Below are 23,937 nucleotides of genomic sequence, written 5' to 3'. Positions count from 1 at the left end.
CTCTGCACAGCATGGCTAGGACTGAGGGACTGCTGCCAAACTCGGGGAAGGTACTTGCGCTGACATGAAGAAGCAGGACCTGCGGCAAGGCATGGAAATCAAATGAACAGCACCAGACACAAAACAACATAAAATTTAACTCTTGTATCAAATGATTTGAAGAGAACTATATCACATCTAGCATAGACAGCTTTTAAAAAAGTGTACTTCTCTATCAAAAGAAACTTACTTCAAGCACAAATGACAAAAAGAAAAAGAAAATTTTTGTTCTCATGGAAGACAGGATCAACACAAAGTTCTTTGAGCAAGCCCTCAGCTCTGGCATTACTTTGGAATGGTAAGCAAGAGCAAAACACTGATTTGCCTAACATAGCACATCAGATGGCCACATAAAACATGCTTACATTGCTACAACTTTGCAAATGAGTTGCGCACATTATTTGTGAAAAACTGCATTTTCTTCTGTAAATCTCTGTCCCTCTGTGTGTGTACGTATATCTATATCTCCATAAACAAATGTTCTATCTATTCTGGCAACTTAGCAGTACAGAAGCTCAGACAAAACAAGTAACACAAAACACTCCCTTCCCAATTCTTTTGTATCTTTTCATTATTCTTTCGCAATGCTGATATGAAAAAACTTACCTCGAACAGCATCTAAGTAGTGAGCTTAAAAAAGAAAAGAACAAAACTGAGATGGATTGAACTTCTGTACCCAAATGAAAATACAGACACCATTTGCTTATGGCTTGCCACCTGTTGGTTAGCTAGAAAGCGTCTCCCTCTTACTGCAGTCAGGTCTATTCCTGCTACAGGGATCAAAACATTGCGTATGTGATCGTTCTCCATTTGATGACAAGCATGCAGAGGACAGCTTGGGCCATACCTGGCGGTGCCTACAGTGTGAAGAGCAGCTCTATTGATCTTTTTAATGAATTTGGTCCTTTTCTGCATTTATAGAATCATAGAATCATAGAATCATCTAGGTTGGAAAAGACCTTTAAGATCATCCAGTCCAACCATTAACCTACACTACCAAGCCCACTCTAGACTAATCAAGGGTAGACCAGACTAAACCATATCCCGAAGTGCCACATCTACCCGTTTTTTAAACGCCTCCAGGGATGGTGACTCCACCACCTCTCTGGGCAGCCTGTTCCAATGCCTGACCACCCTTTCCGTAAAGAAATTTTTCCTAATTTCCAGTCTAAACCTCCCCTGGCGCAGCTTAAGCCCATTTCCTCTTGTCCTATTGCTAGCTACTTGGGAGAAGAGACCAACACCCACCTCACTACAACCTCCTTTCAGGTAGTTGTAGAGAGCGATAAGGTCTCCCCTCAGCCTCCTCTTTTGCTTTACACAATCTTTAGAAAATCAGGCCGTTCCTCCTTCACAAACCTAATTCTTGATTTAGCAAATCTGATTTAGTAAATTTTAGAGCCAGTGAATGAATTGTCTTAAAATGATCAAGATAAAGATAAAACACTCTACTTTTTTCTCAGGAAGCAAGCATGAAAGCTTACGCTGCTTACCTCTGAAAGTTAGATACCCTGCTATTATAAACAATTAAAATGTTTATGAATAATCATGCTCTGGGACATTTTAGGGACAAACACTATTAGACTTTGCAAAAATCTGTTGTATTTCATTAAAAACATAACTGTTACATTTGTATAGGAGAGTAATGACTTCTAAAAAGATCTGAAACCTTTACCTTATTAGGAATATTGTCAGAAGCCAGCTATAGAAAAACCACCTCTAGTAGTAAGTAAAATATGTAAATCCTCAGACATGAAGGCAAGAAATTTAATGCAAGAATTACTTAAGCTGAATAATAGCTTCATCCCCTCAACACCTTCTATTTCTTAAACATTTTTTTCCTTCCTGACTCGAAGTTCACTTATGAACACAACCCAAAGACATGTTAGGACTGATATCTCCTTCTTTTGTGTGTTTTTTAAAAACTTAACCCATCAGTGTTATTTCCTCTAAACAGAAAGCAGCACTGGGTTGCTATTCTGTGGGACAAGCAGGGTGCACCATCGGTGCAGACGCACCTTTTTATACCTGGCCTGCTTCTGGGTCTCTGTTTTTCCAAAATTACTTGAATCAGACTGATGCCTATGGCAGATCTTTGTGTGACAGGTTAAGATTTTATGTATTTTATTTCTAGAGGTACAAAATGCCCTTACCAATGGTGCAGTGGTCCCCTTCCCATCCAGGGCTGCACTCACACTTCCCGTCCTTGCACTGGCCGTGTTCAGCGCAGTGAGAGTGGCAGGTACGTTCTTCACAGGTTGGTCCCACCCAGCCCTCTTCACACTGGCATATCCCTCTCGAACAGACACCATGGCTGCCACAGTCCAGGGTACATAGCTCTGCACAGGATAAAAAAATACATAATGTGAAACAGCAGTTTCCTACTGTGAATAGACTTTGCACCGATACTAAATTTAATCACCTCTATACTAATAGCACTCATGAATTGGATCAAATATGGCATTTCATCACCCAGTACAGACCTGAAACAATCTGGCCGCCTCCTTCTTTAGCAGTTACTTGCAAGATCATTTATTTGTTTGGGGTGGGGACTGCAAAAATGATGGCTTTGCATATGGTAGGGGAATGGGTCTAAACCAGACAAACAATGATGCAAAGAAGTTCACATCTTTTGACTGATTTCAGCTGAGGCCCTTAATAACAGCATGCCATGTCTGTTCCCAGGTCTCACTGGCTCAGTTCTGAAATCTATTAACTCAAATATTGCAAGTGAGCTGAATTACAGGATTAAGTGGCACATTCAATACATACAAGCAAAAGTCTTTGAGATAGTCAGACATTTGTAGTGATGGTAAAATGGCCTTCACTTACCGAAGAGCCACCAGAAAGGTAACAGTGAGACAGAAGAAGAGCAAGCACCCCACTCTGACGGCAGTATACAATATTATATGACTTACAGGCCACGCAGATCTGCCTAGTTCTAAAATGGCTTTCAAGGATTAAAACTTTTTTTCCATCCTGATGCTCACGAGTCAACTGCTAAGAAACCAGAAAAGCTGTTTTGGGAAGACGGGAGCACCTCCTTCATTGCACTCAGAACAATTTCTCTACCTGGGCACTGCAGAACACCACTTATGGTGAAGTGGAATGAAAGTCCTGAATTGTTTCAATACATCACAATATGCCAATTGCAGTTCTACTTCCACTTAGACTAAAGTTGTTCTGTGAAAAGAATGGCTTCATTATAAAAAGGTTCCATGTAGTTTGAATTTATTTAGAATAATTAGTGTCAAGAGACAGAATTTGCTTGTTATTCTGCAATTAACCTGCCACAGAAATGTTTCCTCCTTCTTCCTCTCGGAAAGCAGCTGATAGCACTACAAGTTTAAGCCAAATAATCGTGTTTGCTCTGATTTCAAATGTCAGTGTTACATATTTAGTTGTGGCAAGATTTTTCCTTTGACAGATTTTAAACAATGATAATTTATATCTTGGAACTATTGTATATAAACATTCTTAAAAGCATTTGTAGTGACAAATGCTGTCACTGTATATACACCAAGCAAAGTTCTTAAAGTTTAAATTGAAATCTTATCAATTCCCATCAGTTTAACACAAAGCAAAAAACAGCACAGAAACAGAACTGCACAGTGACATCGCAGACGTGCCCGGCTCTGTCTCAAGTTAGAGTGTAGCCTTTATTTTTGTTAACAGCCGGGGTGATGGCACAGGGCGCAATTGAGAGAATCGGCGAGTGACAAACTGGAAGAGCGTGGTCAAACTCAAAATCACCTTCAGAAGCAGAAGGCATGGTAAAGAACCTAGGATAAAATTCAGTAAAAGCAACTGTGAAGTACTGTCTTGAGGAAGTCAGAATCAGCTACATAAAAAATAATTAATTTTACTATTCAGACAAGGACTTGCGTTATACTGGAGTACAAGATAAACATAATTATCTGATGATATTCCTGCAAAAAGAGTTTATAAGACAAGGAAAGAGACTGCTCTGCTATACTCAAACAAAAAACTGTGCTGAGCCTGGGGCATTATCCCTTAGAAAGACTTGATTGCTGCCTGCTGATCATGTATTAATCTAATGCTTCATGCCTTGGACTGCCTGCCTGCAGGTACTGGGAAGGATTTCTTCCGCCTTGCTGCATAATTTGGCTTGGCTTTTTTGTTTTGTTACTTGGAAACCTGGGAGACCACTCAGAGGACTACAGGGGGGACTTGCTCTGTTATTTCGTTGGTACTGAACTCACCCAAATACTTGCTCCTACGATCAGGAAGTAAACTGATCCCACCAGATCTGGGATCACAAAAGAATCACCCCCGGGCCAGACTGGCAGAGGACCACTGGTGGTACAGCTTGGGGCATGGGCTAACTCCTGAGAATTAAACCTAACAAATTACCTGCTATTTCAAGGACTTAGGCTGCTAGAGGGATGCCTTTGATCTCTCCTGATCTCCCTCTAGTTCATTATAATTATTGCTTTGTTATTTTACTCCAAGTGGTAAAGACGGTTAAGAGGATTTTAAGAAATACTCTGTAGCTTACACTATGCTGGGGTAAGTGGAGTAGATGGGTTTTGAGCCTCTTCTCAAAAGAGAAGAGACTTCTGGATTGAGACTCTGCCACATAGTTTTTTGCAGTTGTGGGACTGGCTTAGTTCAACTGATACCAAAACTTCAAGGTATATTGTAGGCATCAGTATACAGAAATGGCAGCGTAGGCTGGAATGGCTGCAGTGGGGAAACAAAGTGACACATAAAGCTTTCCATCATGTCAGCAGCTCTAGCAGCTCCCACCACTTCCCTGTCTGTAAACAAATCAAAGAACCAGCTGTGGAAAACCTTCAACACATTCCCACACATGGCATGCATGCCTGCCTCACCTCTGGCCGTCACCCAGCAGTCTAATCGTGACAAACTCATCTCCCAAACACACAAAAGAAATAGCAGCATGGAGCCGAAGGCAATGTAGGCACATCCCTACCATAGGGACATAGATCTTGCACATATTCCTATTTTACAACCCCAAAAGTAAATGGATCTTAAAATGTTTGAAAGTTTTCCATTGTTTTCCCCGCATTTCACACAAGGAATAAAATGTTTAAACACTATTTAAGCTCATAAATTTGATCAGATTAATGAAGTGGAGATACAAGATTTCCTATCTCATCAAAAAATACCTTAGGCCAGTCAGTATATAGTCTTCACTCACATGAGATCATACACAGCCAGACAAATTTGCCTTTATTTTTTGCCTATTGGAATACGGTGGCTTCCTCTATCCCAACCACACTGTCTTGGAAACACAGCACCACAGCACAAGTTCTGGACACCAGACTGGCTCTGTGTGATAGGAAACATTTGGTTAGTTGTCCTGTGCCCAGTTATTCAGTTTTCACACCTCATTTCTGCCAGCATTTCAGGGCACAGTAACCGAGTAAAAAGTGTTACAAAAAAAGTGTGTCTCAAACCTGTTCCGGCGAAGAAATGCCGGAATGATCTTACGTAGCTCTTGCCTTTCCTTTTAGTAATGCTTTTATTTAATTATATTTAATGTGAATCTTCTTTGATACAAATCAAAACCAATTCTGTAAGCACCAGATGTAACAAAACCTGTTTCTTAGTTTGGATCAGACACTTTCCTCAGTTACCCCGGCTGTCCTGCTGCTCAGCCCACTCATACTTTACGGTCACTGAGGCCAATGTTGAGACTTACATTTGTTTCGGTGATTTAATATGAGGCTTCAGAAATGCTGTTTACTGTGATAACGTATTCTTCTGCCATGCAAATCGAAGATCCTCCCCAGACTTCTCATGCAAAGCAAGGGAAATCAAACCTAACATCATCCTATTAATGCCCTGATAGTACCTGCAGCTTTAATCCACAGTTAATTCAAACAACTAAGATTAAAAAAAAAGCATTATCAGTTCAGGTTGTCCTGTTTTTAAATGCAAAATATTCCTTAGCTCCTCCCGTAGATAAACAAGTACAGAAATATCAGCATAGCAGGAGCCACATTAGCATTTGTGTTTGTATTGAGACACTGGGTTTCCACGGCAGACTAGACAAAATTAGATACTCGAGTGAGCGGACAGTGACTGAATGCAATGGGAAACAATACAATAACTTGAAATAGGTAAATAGCTTCAAACGAAGCTGATGTGAAAATTCAGACGGCACTGAATTCAGACAGCAAGTCAGACACCATGCAACTGTTCTGTTCAATGGAGCATCTTCCCCCTTCCATGGCAGTTGGTCCTACAGGACTCAGAAGGACCCCAAAATGCAGTGGGTACTCCATGAGGGGCCAGCACAGCGGGGCAAGGGCTTTGGGCTGTGGGTAGGTGCAGCAGTTGAGACAGCCAAAGATGTCTCCTCTGACTGAAACAGCTATTCCACTCCCCCTCCTCTCCATCCATCTCTTGGCTCTGTCTGGAATCTGAAACTGTGGTGAGCTGATGCAGATCATGAAACTGGCAGATGATTATTCACTTTATTTTCCCGAGTTAATATCTGACAGCTCACTGAGCTCAATCAGCCCACTGAGGGATCAAAGAAGCAACACAGGCAGGGCAAGGGAGGAGATGCAGGTCAGAGCCTGGACGGGGACCGTCCTGCTGAGGAGCCACAAGTGCCAGCAGACACTGCAAAGGACAAGGGCAAGGGGGAGGCGACCTGCTTAAGGTAAGAAGGGAGGCAGGTGACAAGAGGTTACAGTTTGGATTAGAAGAGTCAACTCAGGGGTATTCTACCACAAGCCTTTCGTTATGCTGTGATATTAATTGCCACTCATTCTCACAACGTACAGTGCAACACACACAATTCATGAAGTCCCTCAACTGTGTTGGTGTTTAGGCTTGTAGGCTTGCATAGAAGCCACCTCTTCTCTCCCACCCCTCTTTGCCACTGTTTAGTGGGATATATGCCTGCCCAGATTGCCTGCCTGAGCTCTAGGCAGATCTTGCGCAGCGAGGCGGGTTGAAGGCTGGTATGTGGCTAACAGTCCAGATCCTCAGTAGGCGTGGATTTTCATGGCTCCCACGACACCAACAGTCACACTAATTCACAGTAATTCACGGCCTTGTTTCGGTTTCTGTACCTGTACACTTTGTAATCAAAACAAGCTTCTCTAAGTGTAGGGCTGGAAAGTTAATTTCCTTATTTAAAAAAAGCTCAGCTGTGCAGGCTCACTGCAAGCAACGTGCTGGCAAATTGCTGGGAGCTGGCCTCAGCCGACCCCTGCAGTTTCTTACAGACTTTCACGAAACACAGTCTTTATCAAATCTAAAATTCAGCGTCCTTAGATGTAAGAGACTTGAAAAATGTTCAACTCAGTCTAGAATTTTTACTGACATGTCCTTAATTCTGAATGCGCATTTTCTTGGAAGAAGGCAAATGTGAGCTGTGAAGCATTATTTGTACATATTCTTGAGGAGGAGACAAATATGTTGATCATTCCTGAGCTAATCTAAAAAGCATTAAAAATTCACTCCACACTCTTCATCTTAATTACCTAAGTCAACAATGAGTTCTTTCAAATGTGTTTTATAATAAGTTTCTACTTATGTGATATGAAAAGGGAAATTAAAGCTAAATATTTTATAATTTGTAATGATAAGGGAAGATTTTAATGTTAATTCGACGTTTCAGAAATAACCCTTAGAAAATCATGCTAAGAATACAAAACTATACATAAACAAAAGTGGTCAAATACTACAAAAAGATTTTTATTTTACTTTACTTCATGTTCAGTGGTGAGTCTTGTTCTACAGACAGTCTAAACCTTAAGTATCATATTCATAATTTTGCTATCCATTTTTTAATAAGTGGTTTTCCATAAAGATCAGAAATTAATCTATCCTGACTTTCACCCAATAAGCTTAACTGCTGGAGGCAGCAAAAAATCACCTATCTAGGCCTAATAAAAGGAAGTTTTTTCAATTTAAATATACATTGCATTTAATAAGCTTGCATGATAATTTCAACAATGTTCCTGGGCTTTTTAAATTATCTTCCTGCTGTGTCCTGGAGACAACTCTGTTCTAGCTTTCATTTTCAGCAACTGACTTTATTAATATAATTTTTTACACCACAAAAAAAAAGTTAAAAAAATGTAAAGTTTTAGGAGTTTCAAAAGCACTTGAGCTATTTTTTTTTCAGTAAAACCTAATGGAAAGTTGTCCCCACTGGAGAAGGTTACCTGAGAGAATGTGCTATAGAGGTTTAATGTAGACACCAAGTCTTACATATCTGTACTAGAAGGGGTGTTATTTTTATGGTACAGCTTATATTAGTTCCCGATTTAAATAAACTCCTTTGGCAATCTGGATGTTATAACTGCATCTAATCTAGGCTTCTCCAACAGCGTCACAGTATGTCAGTTAGGTGTGCAATTTTTTACATTCTTAGCCAACCACAGCTATGCCAATAAACTGTCAAGCTAGGGACAGTTTTTCTACAGAGGCAACATAGAAGTATTATGTGGGCTATGCCAGTATTCAGTGGCACCTGCTCTTCAAGCCCGAGCTGGAAATCAAAGGGACTTGGAAGTATCTGCAAAACATTAATTTTGAAGTCTTTGGCTGTCAGCTGCCAGGTTGCATGAACATGTTTCCTCAGGCAGACAGAAATCAGGTTCCTGCGGGGAAAAGGCAGCAAAGGTGCATTCCCCAACAATTACTGCTACACCTTCTGCCTACCCTCCCCACCACCAAGCAACACTTGATGGGAAAATGCCATAGAACTTTATATGAAATTTGGTACAATCAAAAATAAATCAATATGATAGATCATCACTGAATGACTGACAACTGCTTGGCAAAAAAAAAAAAAAAAAAAAGCCAAAAAAAAAAGCCTGTACTGCTCTACTGTCAGAATAATAAAATAACACACGGTTCTGACATGTAGCTATGCGTTTAACCCAATTTACCTATTTTAATGTAGATTTATAGAAAATAGAGGTGCAAAGGACCTCACATAATCATCTGTTCTTCCTTGTTCCAAATGAAATCATACCCGGCATCCCTTAAAAGCTCCCAGCAACAAAGAACCTACAACAGGACTAGGTAATCCATACCACCACCAGACTATCTTCACAGACAAATATTCTCTCAATCTAAATTTCTCTTGCTGCAATACTTCTTGTCCTTCTCTCCATGCATCGCATGCTTACATCCGACAATGAAATATATTAAAGATCATCTCGCAATACCACAACAATTTGTGAGTTTGAGTGGTTTTTTATATTTGTGTGAATAAATTCAAAGCAACACTTTAATGTTAATTACACGAACACTGCAAAACTATTGCTTTGCATTTGTTCTCATGCATACCTCCAAAATAATTTCCACAGTCATTTCCAAAGATTCTGCAATTGCACAAAGTGGGACTTGGTGCCCTATCCCAACGCAAGAGACAAAGAGATTCATCTCACTCAACCTCAGTTGAGTCTGTTATCAGACTAGAATGTTTAAATTTATTCAGCTCTTGATATTTATCCTTTCTGACGCTGTCATGAAGCAAGAAACTGTAGCAAGCACATAAAGCTATGTTAAGCAGAAGAGGAATGATTTTGGAAAAATTCTCGAGGAGAAAACAGGTCCTACTCCAAATTGAATTTGCTCTCATTTCTGGCTCTGAACGATATTAAAGAAGCTCCTAAGATTTTATAACTATTTACAGTTTTCTGTGCATTACATAAACATGTGGGCATTCCTTAAACTCCTTAAATATAATTCTTTTCTTGCGTCTTCTTGATGTCTTCTATTACTTGGACTTGTATTAAGTACCCCCTTTCCCTCATGATTGCATGACTGATAGCCTGTTTCTTACTTTCTCTTCAGTAGATCAATTGGTTTTGCTATGAAATAAATTAGCGATTCCAGTAAATAAGCTTTTGGGTGGTCTCACTGGCAAGTGAAAAATAGCACAGCTGAAATCACTCTAACTGAATAAAGGTTTGATCTTGGTGCTCCTCTTCATGTTATGAACTGCATTATCCCAGGAGGTGTTTTATCGGGAGGCAATGAGGTACTTCAGGAGGTCGGGTCTTCCTCACAGAGAAAAGAGTTGCAGAAAAGTACTAGTGAATAGTCACTGTCTTCACAACAAAATGGGGCAATCTAAACTTCACACAGCCCTGACTATTATTTGGGATAATTCAGACAAAATTACCACACAATGATCAACTATTTCTACCAAAGGCAAAACTTCTCCAAAACTTCTCCATTCTCCAAACGTTGTTTCATTTTAGACCTTTCTACTGTAAGCTTTATGCAGAAAACATTTCTGATGTGTTGCCTCACAGGTATCTACCTACCTTCCTTATCTTCTTACCACAGGCCACAACGCATAAAATAAAACCACTGGAACTAAAATACCATATCCTCACTGTTTGTTACTCAGAGTGTTTCACCACCAATCTAGTGACGGTTGTAATTGCTTTCTGGAAATAATCCTACCATCATCTCATTGAACTTACTTCCAATGCATCAAGTACTCTATAAATAGCTCTTCTGACTTCTAGTAGGAAGGCTGCCATTAACATTATTGTGTATCTCAAAATATATCAGTGTAATTGCATTTTTTTTAAAAAAACCCATAGATTCTGATAATGCTACACCTATTTGAAAGTATCTTTTCCAAACCGGGAGCCTCAATTTGCTTGAAAACTTATTTGTGTAGAAAAGTAATCAGGGGACTGACAGAAAGGTCCAAAGGGCCAATACAGCAGAGGCGGGGGAAACGACAGAGAAACTTTTTCCCCTTCTTTCATCACACTTTTTTTCAGCTTTATTTTTCACCTGATGAAGAATATTTTCTTCCTGATCCAAATCCAATTTGTATATATATAAAAAAACCTCACCCTTTATTGATTTTGCTGTGGTTCAAAATGGTATTTTTACAGTGCAAAAATGTAATCAATACCGCCTGATGAATCTGGCCTGGTAATGGTAAACATACTAACGGATATTTCATTTCGGGCAGCCAAAGCTCTGCAAAATTGATACCACTGAAAAGGATTACTCATTTACCATTGGGTATATCTCTGTTTACCCAGCCATAGGACTGGTGTAAAGCAGAATACAATTAGGCTGTGCTTGCCACGCAAGAGACTTCAGCTGCGAAACCTGTCTCTTTCTTAGAGATGATACAGGTTGGCAGGTCGGACAAGACCTTTGTGGGAAATGTTTAAAATAAATGAGCCGAAGTGTAACCTAATAGGAAGGAAGATTAGACTGATACAAGGGTGAGGAGAACCACACAGTATTCTGACCAGGACATTTTTTAAATACCGTGTTTCCCAAGTAAATGTAGCATTTCCTTGTCAAATTTGTTCCTGTTTTATAATTTGTCTCCACTGTTTGATTTCAAGTTGCACATGTTGTAAAGCAGTGAGATTACAGTCGTCACTAGAGATTCATACTCTGACTAACAAGCTCTGAAATCCTTCACAATACACTGAGAACCACAAAAGGAAATGCCGTGCAACGTCTACCTTGTTCGATATTTTATTTGATCAGGAGACTAGTAAGAAAGCAGTCCAGAACAATCTATTGTGAGCAGTAATGAGTGAGATGAAAGCTATGCCTTTGTGTTCACTCACAGAGGGGAAAATGCAATCCACAGTTCCTTGGGCTGAAAAGCCAGTTGTGTAGGAAAAATGGGAAACCTGCTGAGTAAGTGACAGACCATGAGAATCAGGAAAGGCATGAGGCCTATGATAACAATGAGAAACATGGAGAGCAACCAAATGGCTTTGTAGGGAAAAAGGAAACAGGCAAAGAGATGGCTCAGTAGGTACGTTTAATAAAGCTGTCTCACAGGTACAGCCTGAACTAATACAGCATCAAAAGAAAATAAAGATTTTGAGACACCTATTTTCAACAAAGGTTCGCCAGATTGCCTGAGTGGATCAGGATATGTCTTTATATAAGCACTAAATCTTTCATGATACACAGAAGTACTGTTATTAACACTGACTAGGGCTCTGCTCAGAGCATAGTCTCCCACAATTATTTAATTAGTAAATTTGATTAGTAATATTCAGTAAAGAAGTAATGATTTATTTAAGCACTATTTGCAAAGAGTAGGCACCATCTTTAATTCATTAGCTTACAGGATGACCTTTGAGTACGGGCACACTCACAAAAATTGCTCCATTAAGTGCTTACCACACCCAGGTCATGTGCTCTGTATAGATGTACCTGCCAACTTCAGTAATGAAGATATATTTTACTTATCATCTCTCTGAAGGGCTCAAAGTGCTGAAAAGGTGGGCACAGGTACTACTACTCAACATATTACAGGAACACTTACTCAGATTCACCTGTGTAAAAGCAATGGCAGCCCCACAATGGCATAGATGCCATTGCTGCCCAAATCAGCCAGAGTTGGCGCTTGGAAGGCAAGGGGATAGTGACTTGCAGAATCTACATCAAAACACATGGACTGGATGCTTTTAAAAGGACGTACTTCCATTTTTACATTTTTTTTTTTTTTTCAGGGAAGAACCAGACTACATGGACAGACAGAAACAGTGGATCAACTAAAATAAGCCTTAGGAACTCTGTCTGTGTTCCCAACAGACAATTTATATCACTTTAACGACTAGTATGAGAAATTAAAGGTCATGCTTCTATGTAACATCTCTGTTTCACAGTCAAAAGCAAAATCAGCTGAAGAGGCTGGCCTTGCTTCCTCTCTTTTTAGCACAAATAAGCAGTTTCTTGGAGAAACTCAACAGCCAGGCATAACAAGCTCTTGCACAAAAGCAAGGAGTGCAGCCTCAATTAGCAAAAGTCATAGAGTGCTCAGTGACTGACTACGAATGCTGCTTACACGGACAAGGAGCAAACATTTCTGTGTTCGTTGCTGCGTTTGTGAAGATGAGTACAGAGCGAGATGAAGCAGCTCCCAGTAAATAAACCATAACTTCCCCTGTGTCAGCAGCACTAACAGAAATAGCAACACGCATCTGGCAGCTGCGGTTCTGTCTTGCTGCCACTAAAGCAAAGATGCAGCTCATGACTTGCATTTTTCCTGCACCAGAGAGAAGCAGCACCTTGGGCACATGACCCTGGCTTTTAAGTGAGCACTGCTATCACACTCCTCAGTGTCTGTGGTCCAACTGCAGTAGTCCTTTGTAGATTTTTAAGAAGGGAATGAGTGTCCTTTATTATTTTGCTCGTGCTCTTCCTTCTACGCTGCCTACATTTTTCCACTAACTCATCACTTCTCCCCGGTCCCTCCTCGCCCATGCAAACGCTGCTTTGCTGAGGCAGTTCTGTTATCCCCAGGACATGCTGCCCAGTCACATACTGCTCAAAGATACCCCGCTACTCCGCAGAGCTGACAGAGGCACCGCCAGGCTGGCCGCCCTTCTTCAAGGCATTTTTGTAATGAGTGCATGGGTGACTGGAGTAGGAGCTGAAAATACAAATGTGCCATGTGAACAATCAGCTTGCTGCAGTCCATCAGGAAATGATTTTGGATGACAATGTGATAGATACTATTTTTAAAATCTGTTTATAAAATAGCCAAGGCTTCCTAAACTGAAGAGCGACATGCCCAAATGTACACTGCAGCTACAACGCACAAGAAGTTTTTGCTCTATCACCACTGAAATGTTCTTGCATAATTACTAAAAATTTGTTTTTATTTAAAAAGTATTATTTGAGCCTAAACATTTAAGCAAAAGTCCTTAAAGAAGGCAGAGACTGGGAAGCCCTTAGATGTCTACATATATTACCCTTGCAACAATCTACACAATCAAAAAGCTTAAAAATGCAATATGTAGGAGAAAAGAAAGTTCCCATGATTTTGACTTTTATCAATAGCAATTTCCTATTTTCAGAGGTAAGCTAAACTTCATAGACTCTGCTGCATAAGCATATTGAAATGACAGCTATTTTTGTAGAACTCTTACCATGACAATAAAGAATATTATAAATATCTGCTTTTCAGGGATTGATGCAACACATTTTGCATAATAGATGTTCTGAAATTCACTGAAGGACAAAACCTCTGCTTGTTCTACTGCTTTTTTGTACTCTTGCCCTAGCAATTCCCATTTGTGCCTTTCCAGCTGTGAGGAAGGGAAGCTCCCTCCTAACACGAGAACCCTTCTTTAAATGCTGGTGGTATGGATAACTTGTCAGAGTTTCATCACTGGACTTGGCTTAGCAAATTAAAAGTTGAAGATTTTATATGTCGCTACTGTTCTGTTGTCCATCTAGGCTATTTTTTCCCCTCCACTGCAGCATCCACAACACCAGCAGAACGTTCCCACAACGTCTCTACTTCAGAGAGCTCTTTTATAAAGGGTTCTTGTGGAGTACAAGCCTTTCATATTCAGAATTTCCATCTCGATATTTTCTTGGACACAGAGTATGCACAAAGTCCTTTCCATACTATATCCTGTCAGTTGTTTTACTAGGGTTCTTAATCACTGTCTAGTACACTGACTACCATGTAGGCAATAAGGTTGGGATACAAAAAGGGATGCAGGCACTTTACTACTTTAAAGGTCTAAATCCCAAATTTAGACCCTTAAACCCTTTGTTCAGCTTACCTAATTTGGAGGTGCTTGAACCACTTTGGCACCCGAATTGCTACGAAAGTCCCACTTATTTGCCAGGTTTTGCTACTAGATAATCACCTGAGGTCTCAGCAGCTTTATGTTAAGCTCTCTAGTTTCGCAATGTGCATGATCTTACACAGGTGCTGCCTAAGGATCCTAATGAGCTTTACTCTCAACAGATCTACTGGAGCTGGCCTAGCACAAAACACATTGAGGGGGACACTTCCTGGACACAATGGGCTCCCCATAGAGACGCGATGCCATGCATAGAGAGGAAAGTCTCCGTTAGCTAGCTAGAACGTAGGATAAACAGGACCATATTGCTGTCACCAGAGCAATTTGGGTATCTTCCTCCTGGATAAGGGGAGAGCTGCTGGGATAGAAGCATCTGAAACTGGGTCTGTGGATTCCACCCAGTGGAATAAGTAATAGTTTTTTGTGGATTAAACCAGGATTTACAAAAGCTGACTTAAGTAAATTATGTTTATATTTGAATGAGGGATACTTCCAATAATTGCTGAATGAGGTGCAGACAGCAATAGATTAAGAATCTTAATTTTCAGGAAGAAAAAGGGAAGGAAAGAGCCATTATTTTTGGCACGTCTGCAAAATAAGCAGCAATCAGTTGAAAAACAACCCAAGCTTCCTCGTTGTATATCTCATACCCTTGACTTATCCTATTTCTTAAATCAATACATGACTACATCAGGTATTTCTGGTTCCCTCTGGACTGATTTCAACATGCAGGAGAATTAATTTTTATTGGAGTGCTTCTTCACTGCCTTAAATTTCTCATGTTTTAAATTCTCCAGCAACACATATTAAGTGTTCCAATCTTTAACTACTAAGTTTTTAATAGAAATCTTGCTCACCAGATATCTTTCTGCAAACTCTTGCAACTCTACAGGAGATACAAATCAAACTAGTCACACATCGTTTTTTTCTTTTCAATGAAATATACAGTAGTAAGAAAAGTCTTTCTACAATGTCAGACAATGTACAGCAGGGGAAACTTCAATCATCCTTTTAATTAGCAGAGCAGTAATAGTCAAAGCTCCTCACAAATTAAAGAAAGAGGACAGTTAGATGAAATTAAGTAAGTCCATCAGTTCTTCAGAACAAACCAATGAAGGATGGTTATAGTGTAATTAAAAAGTTCTTGAGATTTGTCCAAAATAGAGAACAGAGTAGAAGTACCAACGTGGAACAGAGCAGTCTATAGAAAATGCATGACATTACATCACGTATTGAGGAAACTTCAAGGCTAATTTCACTACTGCGAGTTGTTTGTAGTGAATACCCTTGTCCTTGGCAAATCAGAATGACTGACACCCATAATTTGCAATTTCCTAAACCTGAAGAGTTTTCTGATTGCGATGAAATGGTTTTACCTAATTATTTTTTTCAAGTTGCAGTTTTTGATGTTTAATTTTGAAACCAATTTGAGATGTCTTGAACTATATTAATATACTGTATTATGCCTTCATTTCTTTTTGAAGCACTTTACTTTAAAAAATGCATACTTCTAATGATTTTTAAATTACTCTACTCTGCACATATCAATTTACAACAATTACAACATTTTGCATTTTTCAAAGCACTTCAGTTTTAAGGAGGTTTTATGCTTCGCAAGATACTGAAGGAAGAGGCTGCTGATCTATTTTTACCCTCTGTAAAATTACCACCAATCTTGCTAGAGAGCTTAACCAAAAATAGATATGCTAAATATACACTATCTCCATATAATCATTTTAGGATGAATGTTTTTGTGACTAAGAACTGCCAGTATTCTTTTCCCAATCATAATTAGGTTGCTTCAGTGGTATAAATGGATTCAGTGGAATTATGACAAATGTCCTGGAGTAAGGAGGACAGAAACTGGCCTAGTTTGGCTGAATAGAGTCTAGAGAAACGAATACAGGACAGGATGTCAGAGGCATCAGCTCTGTCACAGATTTCATTACTTGTCAGTCTATAATATTTTAGACATAGTGTTGCAATTAATTAGTGACTCAGGGCTGGATTCTCACCTGAAACACACTGGGATTGCACTGGTGGCATCACTGCAGTTACACTAATTTTTGCTAGCTAAGGCTCTGCCCCACTGAACAACTCTGTCATCCATTTTCTCTTGATATTTCACTCCCTTAATCTCAAGGCTCCATGTTAAAGGTGTCAATCTGAGAACAGAAGACAAGGTTTTTTTGTTCAGTTTGTTGATGCTGCACCTTCAATTAGCCAGAGCTTCCCTTCTACCTGACACGAGGAGTCAGTACTCACAAGTTTGATTTTTGTCTTTCTGAAAAGCACTGCCTATATGCCTCAAAGGGAGATGACTCATTAACATCAAGGGATTTTGGATGACAGCCTATAAATAAAGCAACAAAGATCCACAGACAGTAAGGAGAAAGTTGACTACACTGAACTCCTGGTGACATTAAAATAGTGTACTATCTGTCTTCCATCCTACTGTATTATTTTGTCATGTATGCGGTAAATCACCCCCATACTGCACAGGTCAACTGAGCCGTACATTGAAGGTCTGAATAATAATGGATTTTCACATACAATCATAACTGGATTCAGTATGGTGCAAAGATGCTGAGACTCTGAAGTATTCCAAGGATGACCTTTTCCAGCACAGGTAGTTTTCACAAAAAATATTTTATAATCAGTCTCACCTGGAACAAAGTGTGAAATTCCTGTTCTCTACTCACATCTTTTAGAGGAGGGGGGGAGACTAAATGAGAAATAGAACCCAATCTCTTGTGCATCTCTCTTGGGCACGTCCACTGTCAGATGGCTAAATTGGTAATGGCCGAATGTCTTTGGGCACTTTTGTGTGACTTGCCAAAGGATGACCAAACTAGGAAAAAACTAAAACTAAGTGAGCAAAGTGATAAACAAAATAGTAAGGAATTAATCCAAACACAGAATACTCACGTTTATATTGCCAGTATTATCATGGGTTTTTAATTTTTAGTGCTTTACATCAGAGAAACATTTGGTTTTCCACAAACTAATGATTAGAGAGATAAAATCACATGGGGTTTTTTTGACAGCATGAGCTAAAGCCATTACAATGTTTGAAGACAACCTGTTTGCTGTATGGTAGGCGTGACTGTTGGGGTCAATGTCTTGGACAATGTGGAACTGTAACTGTGCTGTTGCCGATTCTTTTTGTCTTGGAAACACTTTGGGAATCAAAATGGTGGAAAGACAGCTCTCCTCGGAGATGTCTGTGGATCTCTGCCTGAGATTCACTTGCCTTGGCCCTAACAGCTGTGCCTCCTTTACTTTTAGGCAAAAGCGGACACAACTGTCCTCATTCCTCATACAGTCCAAAGTGAAGACTGCAGAAAGTGCGATGGATGATTGTTCAAGGAACAGCTGACTAAAACACCTTAAAGAAATAAAGTTACTGTAGAAGAAGACACTGGATCTCTGTGTATATTTCAACATAGACTACATTCTGCTCAGGCCAGCAGGAATGAAAGATTCAGTTACATTACTTGAACAACGACTGCAGCACTGATCCTTGCAACTGGAATTGTAACAGCTATGTCCAAGGTACAGAATTTGGAAGAACTCAGCTGGAATAACTCTATGCCACTTCTCTACAAATTTCTGACAATGGTGTAATTTTGAAGCAGTGAAAACCGTAGCTTGTTTTTGACCTTCAGTGTTCAAGCCAGTTGGCAAACTGGCAAAACAGGCTAATCCACCTCCCTCATGGTAAATACACATCGGTGTATAATCATAGAGAACAATTAAAGCACTTTGATCCTGTCCATATAATAAACCAAAACTTAGGTAGCGACAGAAGGTAAGTAATTTTTTTTTCCTCCTGATGTCACATATGGCCGTAGAAAGGATACCTATCAATGTTGTTCTGATTGGTGTAGCTAAAGATCTGTCAGTATTTTCAGAGTGAAATTCAGTTGAAGCTGCCTAAAGAAGGCAAAAGAATCAGCAGCATATTACCTTTCTGTTTGAACGTTGGCTGACAGGAAGAGCCTTTACAAATAGGCACATAAGTGGCAAGGCAAAGCCTGAATGAAAACCATGTCATCTTTGGGCTAGGCAAATTGAAATCTGAGCTAACAAAAGAAAATGGCTTTTCATGGAAGTTCAATATTGTAGGGTAAAAAGAGGCCAAATATGTCTGTAACAGATATCCAGCTAAGAATATTGAAAGGATGGATCTTAACAGAGATGAATAAAAAGCCAACATAGGTTGTGTCCTACAAATAGTGTAGGATTAGCAATACTAAATGTCTGAACAACTTTCAAGCCGTACTGAGCTGCTCTTACTGAGAACCAGTTCAAACACGATGAAAACATATCCTGACAGCTGTTTTGGGGTTCTGTAAGAGGATTTTCTGTACCTCAAAGGATGGCAACTGGCCATCAAGAACTTTGGATCTAGAAGGAGTATCTGGATGTGGTGCAGTGAGACGGGTTTTTGGCAGTCCAGAGGTCAGAGCAGAGACTATGCTGGACATCTGTGTTAAGCTGACTAGCCAAAACTCGCTTGGACAGTGTGGAACAGTAACAGTGTTGTCGTTCTGTTTCTTTTGGTCTTGGAAATACTTTGGGAACCAAAGCAGTGCAAAGAAAGTGAACAGGTCTATTCTACACCGGAGAAGGATCCTGGCCTCAGGCCTCTGATGATAAAAATAAGATCTTGAAGCACTTCAGAATTACCACTCTTTTGGCTAGAAGCTGGTGTAATGCGAGGGAGGACTAGAAATAAATCCAATTCACTCCACTACTCTGTGCTTTTGTGCATGCGCTCCCTCAAACATTTATGTATAACTATATACACATTTCACCTTTTTTAAACCAGCCACTTCTTACCAACCAATTAATTCAATCATGTTACAGTTCAGTGTTTGTTGTATCCAAACTCTCTCAACATGCAATTTCATGTAGAATCTGATCTGAACAGTCTGGTAGATTAGAAAAAGACATTGTCTTTAGTACAGCAACTCTGCAGAAGAGCAAGTATATAGGAGAACAAGTAACTGCTTGAATGATCAGGCCATACATCCTTAGCAAAATGGCATTTCCTTAAGTGTGAAAAATGAAACCTGTTTCATAAGAAACATAGGAAAAATGAGTTAGTTAACGTGTAGGTATCTTGTCTTTCTTTGACCTTTGAATATTCAGGCTTGGAATTTCAGTGTTCCCTTGATGTAATTTTTTTAATGAAGCAATAGGAAAAGAAAAGCACATACTTTATGTGGTCAGTCATACTTCCCAAAAGGCCTACCCAAAACCCAAGAAATATTTTTTTTTTTTTTCTGACATTATTCTTCTTGTGGAGGTGGAGACAGAGATAGGAAGAGAGAGAAAGAGAAAGAGAAGAGGGGGTGGTGGGGAGGGAGAGGTGTGTGCATGTAGCATTATGAGAGGGAAATGAATTTAAAATATTGCCTCTTTTTATAAACATTAAGGACAAAAAAAAATAATGAATTTGACAAAGAATTTGACAGTCTTTCACCTCACAGAAAGAAACACAATTGTAAGACTTTTCACCTATTCAAACTGGGAGTTAAAGGTGCACTTTTTAGCAGAGAGGGTCAGGCATAATTGAAACAATTTGCCTAAGGACATGGCAGGCTATCCTTCATTTTCAGTCTTTGTGAGAAGGTTGAATTTCTAAAAACTAAACAGAAATGATGAGTGTCAAGCAGAAACTGAAGGATGGGTTTTTTTGGTACATGTCCTACAGAAAATCAAACAGCATGAACACCACGGTCTTTTTCAGCCTCAAAAATCCATGAATGATTCTAGGTCTCAGGCTGGGGCTCCAAACAATGGCAATCCTTCAGGATATGCAGGGGTCACACAGTCACCCTTCATCTCTGTTCCTCCATGCCCACACTGATTTCTGTCTTTCCCTAGTCTGCCACTTGTAAAACGGAATTTCTTATTGCTTGAAGAGCAATGGGCAGGTAGGGGAAGGTATCATAGAGAAGGCTCATCCCTCATCAGGTGGGCCACAGTGTATCTGGTATAATGTACTCAAAAACATTCTGGCACCTTTGTTATTTCTCCTTTTTAAAGTACAGCAAGATGTATTAATTCCTATTTAGGAGAAACATGAAAGTTAAAATAATTTATCCTTTTATTTTGAAAGAATTTGGAATTTGCTGGGGAATGCAGAAATCATCAGGACAGGAGCCTATATTCTTCAAGGTGATATAGAAAGGCAAATTTTCACAGTAGTGACAATGATGCAGTACAGAGATGGCAGGAAAGTGCAAGGGTTTGAGGCAGGCTGAGAGACTGCTCGTCTATCAGTTGCAAAGCTTTCCTTGTTGTCTGATTCCAGACGAGCAGTCTGCGGTTTACCCTCTTCATGCTCTTCATTGTACAGAACCTCATGATTTTTTCCATTCGCATATGACAGCTCGTTTATTCTGACCTTGTTGACTTACTCATCTGATGTTTTCCTTCCTCACTAAAATCAAGCTTTACTTCCTGCATGCACAGCACGGATCCTAGGAAGAAAGTCTCAAGCGCAAATGAACATCTGTACTTCAGTCTAACATTCACTGGATTGCCACAAGAATCCCGAATCTAGTTTAATACCTACGAAGAAAGATATGTTTGAAAGGAGAAATCTGAAGTATCTAGCTATAAAGAGAGATGTCTGTTGGTGGTTGTAAAAGCATCCTTTGATAACTCAGAAGACAGCAGGGATGAAGAGAGGTATTTTCCCTACTGGTTGATGGAGGTAAGGAAGAAGTTACCTTTCTTCTAAAAATTAATCAAAAACAGCTTTGGAGGCGAGACAAACATGAAAACTATGATGCTAGCACACGAGATAAAAGCCTCTTCACTGAAGTTAGTTATTAGCTCCTTGTTCCCTTACTTCATATCTAATTGCTCCATGCAGCTGACAAAACAGACCTACTGGAGATTAAAATCTCTTTTTGAGCTACAATAACGTCGTATTAGAACAGAATTAGTTTGCATATCTTGTGAGTAAAAAATTAGTACATAGCTAGCACCTTTCCTAATCATTTGCTTCATTAATGGAAGTACTACTATATTACTAACCTTCAGGGAATACTTTTAACACATAATAAAATACATGATAAAAATGCAAGCAACCGGGCTTTTCGCTGAAAGCCAGTAAAAAGTCAATTCAAAGCAGGTACTGCATCTGACAGTGTCAGACTGAAATTACATGCATTAATTTTGGAGTGTAGAATGAATACAGGATCTTTGTAACAAAGACTGAAAATTATTAGCAGATCAACATTTTGTTGGTTAAAAAGTTATCATGGAGGGGGTACATTTCATAAGTCCCTACTTAAAGATTGTAACCATACACCTTAAAGATCTGAATGGGAATTTATACTGTTCCAAGCGTTCTTTTGAATGATGATTTCTAAGACAAATTGGTGACTTGGACCACTGGCTGTATTCCACAGTATTCAGCAAATCTGTCACTTGCATCTATTCTGTACTGGGATGTGCTACTGATCATCTGAGATTCTGGTTTTGTGAGCTTTATAGGGGAAAAAAAAGAGTAGTACGTACATTGGTAATGACATGCTCCATTACAGAGTAAAATGTCCAGAGTGCATTCATTTCAAGAAAACGAAACTTAAATGTACAAAGCACATAGGAAATCCATTTTAATTCTTAATCAAATTCAGTGGGATCAAACCCTGACGGTCCTCTAAGAAAGAAAAGAGTTTTTATCACAGCATGAGAAAATGGATGGTCACTTTTGTTTAAAGATTTTTTTGACAGAACCTTCTTACTCATCAGTCACTGCATTTAGACCATTATTTTTTTTTATATCCTCCCAGTCTCTCTTAGAGTTGTGGATTCCCTCATTGCATGAGCCTGATAAGCGCTCCACATCTCAGGCGAGAGTCATGCTTAACTCCAATCCATGCCAGGAGGCACTTGCACTCTTGCAGGACTACTGTTCCTGCTGTCACGCCATCAGGCAGTCAACATTCTTGCCACAGAGAAAAAGCCTTTCTATCCTTGTCAACAGAAAGCCAGTTGCTCACAAGCCCATTAAATGCCATGCCACAGCACCCCTGGTTCATGCCCTATCTTGTTTTATAAATTCGTACTAATACAGTAATAGTAACTACTTTCACAACTGAAACAGAAAGCATAACCATCACTGAAAAAATAAAATCTCCAGCGTACCTGTTGAACAGTCTGAACCCGTCCACTGTGGTTCACAGCTGCAGAGTCCCGTGTCCAGGAGAAAAGTCCCATGCCCTGAGCAGTGCTCCTGGCACACGGGAAGCGCCGTCTCACAGTTCACACCGCCCCAGCCCGTGGAGCAGTGACATTCCCCTTGAACGCACACACCATGGCCAGAACACATCGGATCCAAGCAGTCCTCTGGAAAGCAGGGAATACACAAATTAAGAGCATAAATCTTGCACCCTTACAGTGGTTTCCTAGTGAAACGCAACATCAGGGATTCAGATTAATTTGGTGATTTTTGTGCCAATATCCAAACTGAAATACTGTTAACAAAAAAAAAAAAAGGAAAAAACAGGCTATGCTAACATCTGTGCAAAAGTATAAGCCAAAACCAGGAAAAAAAAGCAAGCACGTAGACTGTTAGAGATCATATGATTCTGCTTGTCAAGGATATTGTCTTATTTTTAAAATGTGGATTCCCAAGACAGGTCTATTGGCCCAAGTCAGTGAAGTTTGTGCTTCAGTAGCAGGGCTGGGAAAGAAGTGGAACAATTAATAATTACTTCTACAAATGCACATTGTGTTTCCATTTGGGTATTTGTGCTCTGTGTCTTATTTACGTCTGGAAAAAGAAAGATTTACTCTTTCATCTTCCTGTGGAAAGCTATCTCTACAGCCAAAAATTTGATACAAAAAAAATTGGCCATCCACTAACCCTGAATAGTGAATCTCTGACTGAATGCTTGCTGTAAAAAAATCTCATACACTCATAGAAAGTATGTGCTGGGCAATTGCAGATAATGAACAGATTCATAAAAGTCATAACATACTGATGAACAATTTGCAAACAGACAAAGAGCTAAATTTGTTCTCAATTTGGATTAAACTATTCCTAGTGAAAAATTCAGGAGCTCTGTAGAAGAATTTAAATCAGCTGGTTAGTCCTGTATAATCAGCATATTCTTTCATAAAGCCCCAGCATTTCTCTAACAAGACAGATTTTAAGCAGAGCACAGCCTGCCTTCTCTGGAGGCTGCAGGAAGACTGCAGAGCTGAAGAGGATTTGTGGGGTCTGAGCATGGGAAACAATTAGCCAAAAGCCTATTCATGTTAGATCATGCTTCAGACTAATGGTAAAGAGGCACTTTGA

General features: G+C 39.6%; 1 protein-coding gene across 2 annotated transcripts in view; it reads right to left on the bottom strand.

Annotated features, from left to right (window-relative positions):
* Positions 1-23,937, bottom strand: part of TENM1 (teneurin transmembrane protein 1) — a 252,595-nt gene that overhangs the window by 98,571 nt on the left and 130,087 nt on the right. Inside the window, exons 10-12 of one of the 2 annotated variants that reach the window (XM_075720809.1) lie at positions 22,782-22,982; positions 2,193-2,378; positions 646-669 (exon numbers count right to left, since the gene is read on the bottom strand). In XM_075720809.1, the coding sequence (XP_075576924.1) occupies positions 646-669; positions 2,193-2,378; positions 22,782-22,982 (411 nt within the window). The remainder of the gene's footprint in view (positions 1-645; positions 670-2,192; positions 2,379-22,781; positions 22,983-23,937) is intronic. The other variant, XM_075720810.1, reaches the window with a different exon arrangement.

The sequence above is a fragment of the Pelecanus crispus genome, chromosome 13, assembly GCF_030463565.1.
Source record: "Pelecanus crispus isolate bPelCri1 chromosome 13, bPelCri1.pri, whole genome shotgun sequence".
Classification (NCBI taxonomy): Eukaryota; Metazoa; Chordata; class Aves; order Pelecaniformes; family Pelecanidae; genus Pelecanus; species Pelecanus crispus.
The sequence above is the reverse complement of the archived record's forward strand: the minus strand, read 5'-3'. Positions and strand labels throughout refer to the sequence as shown.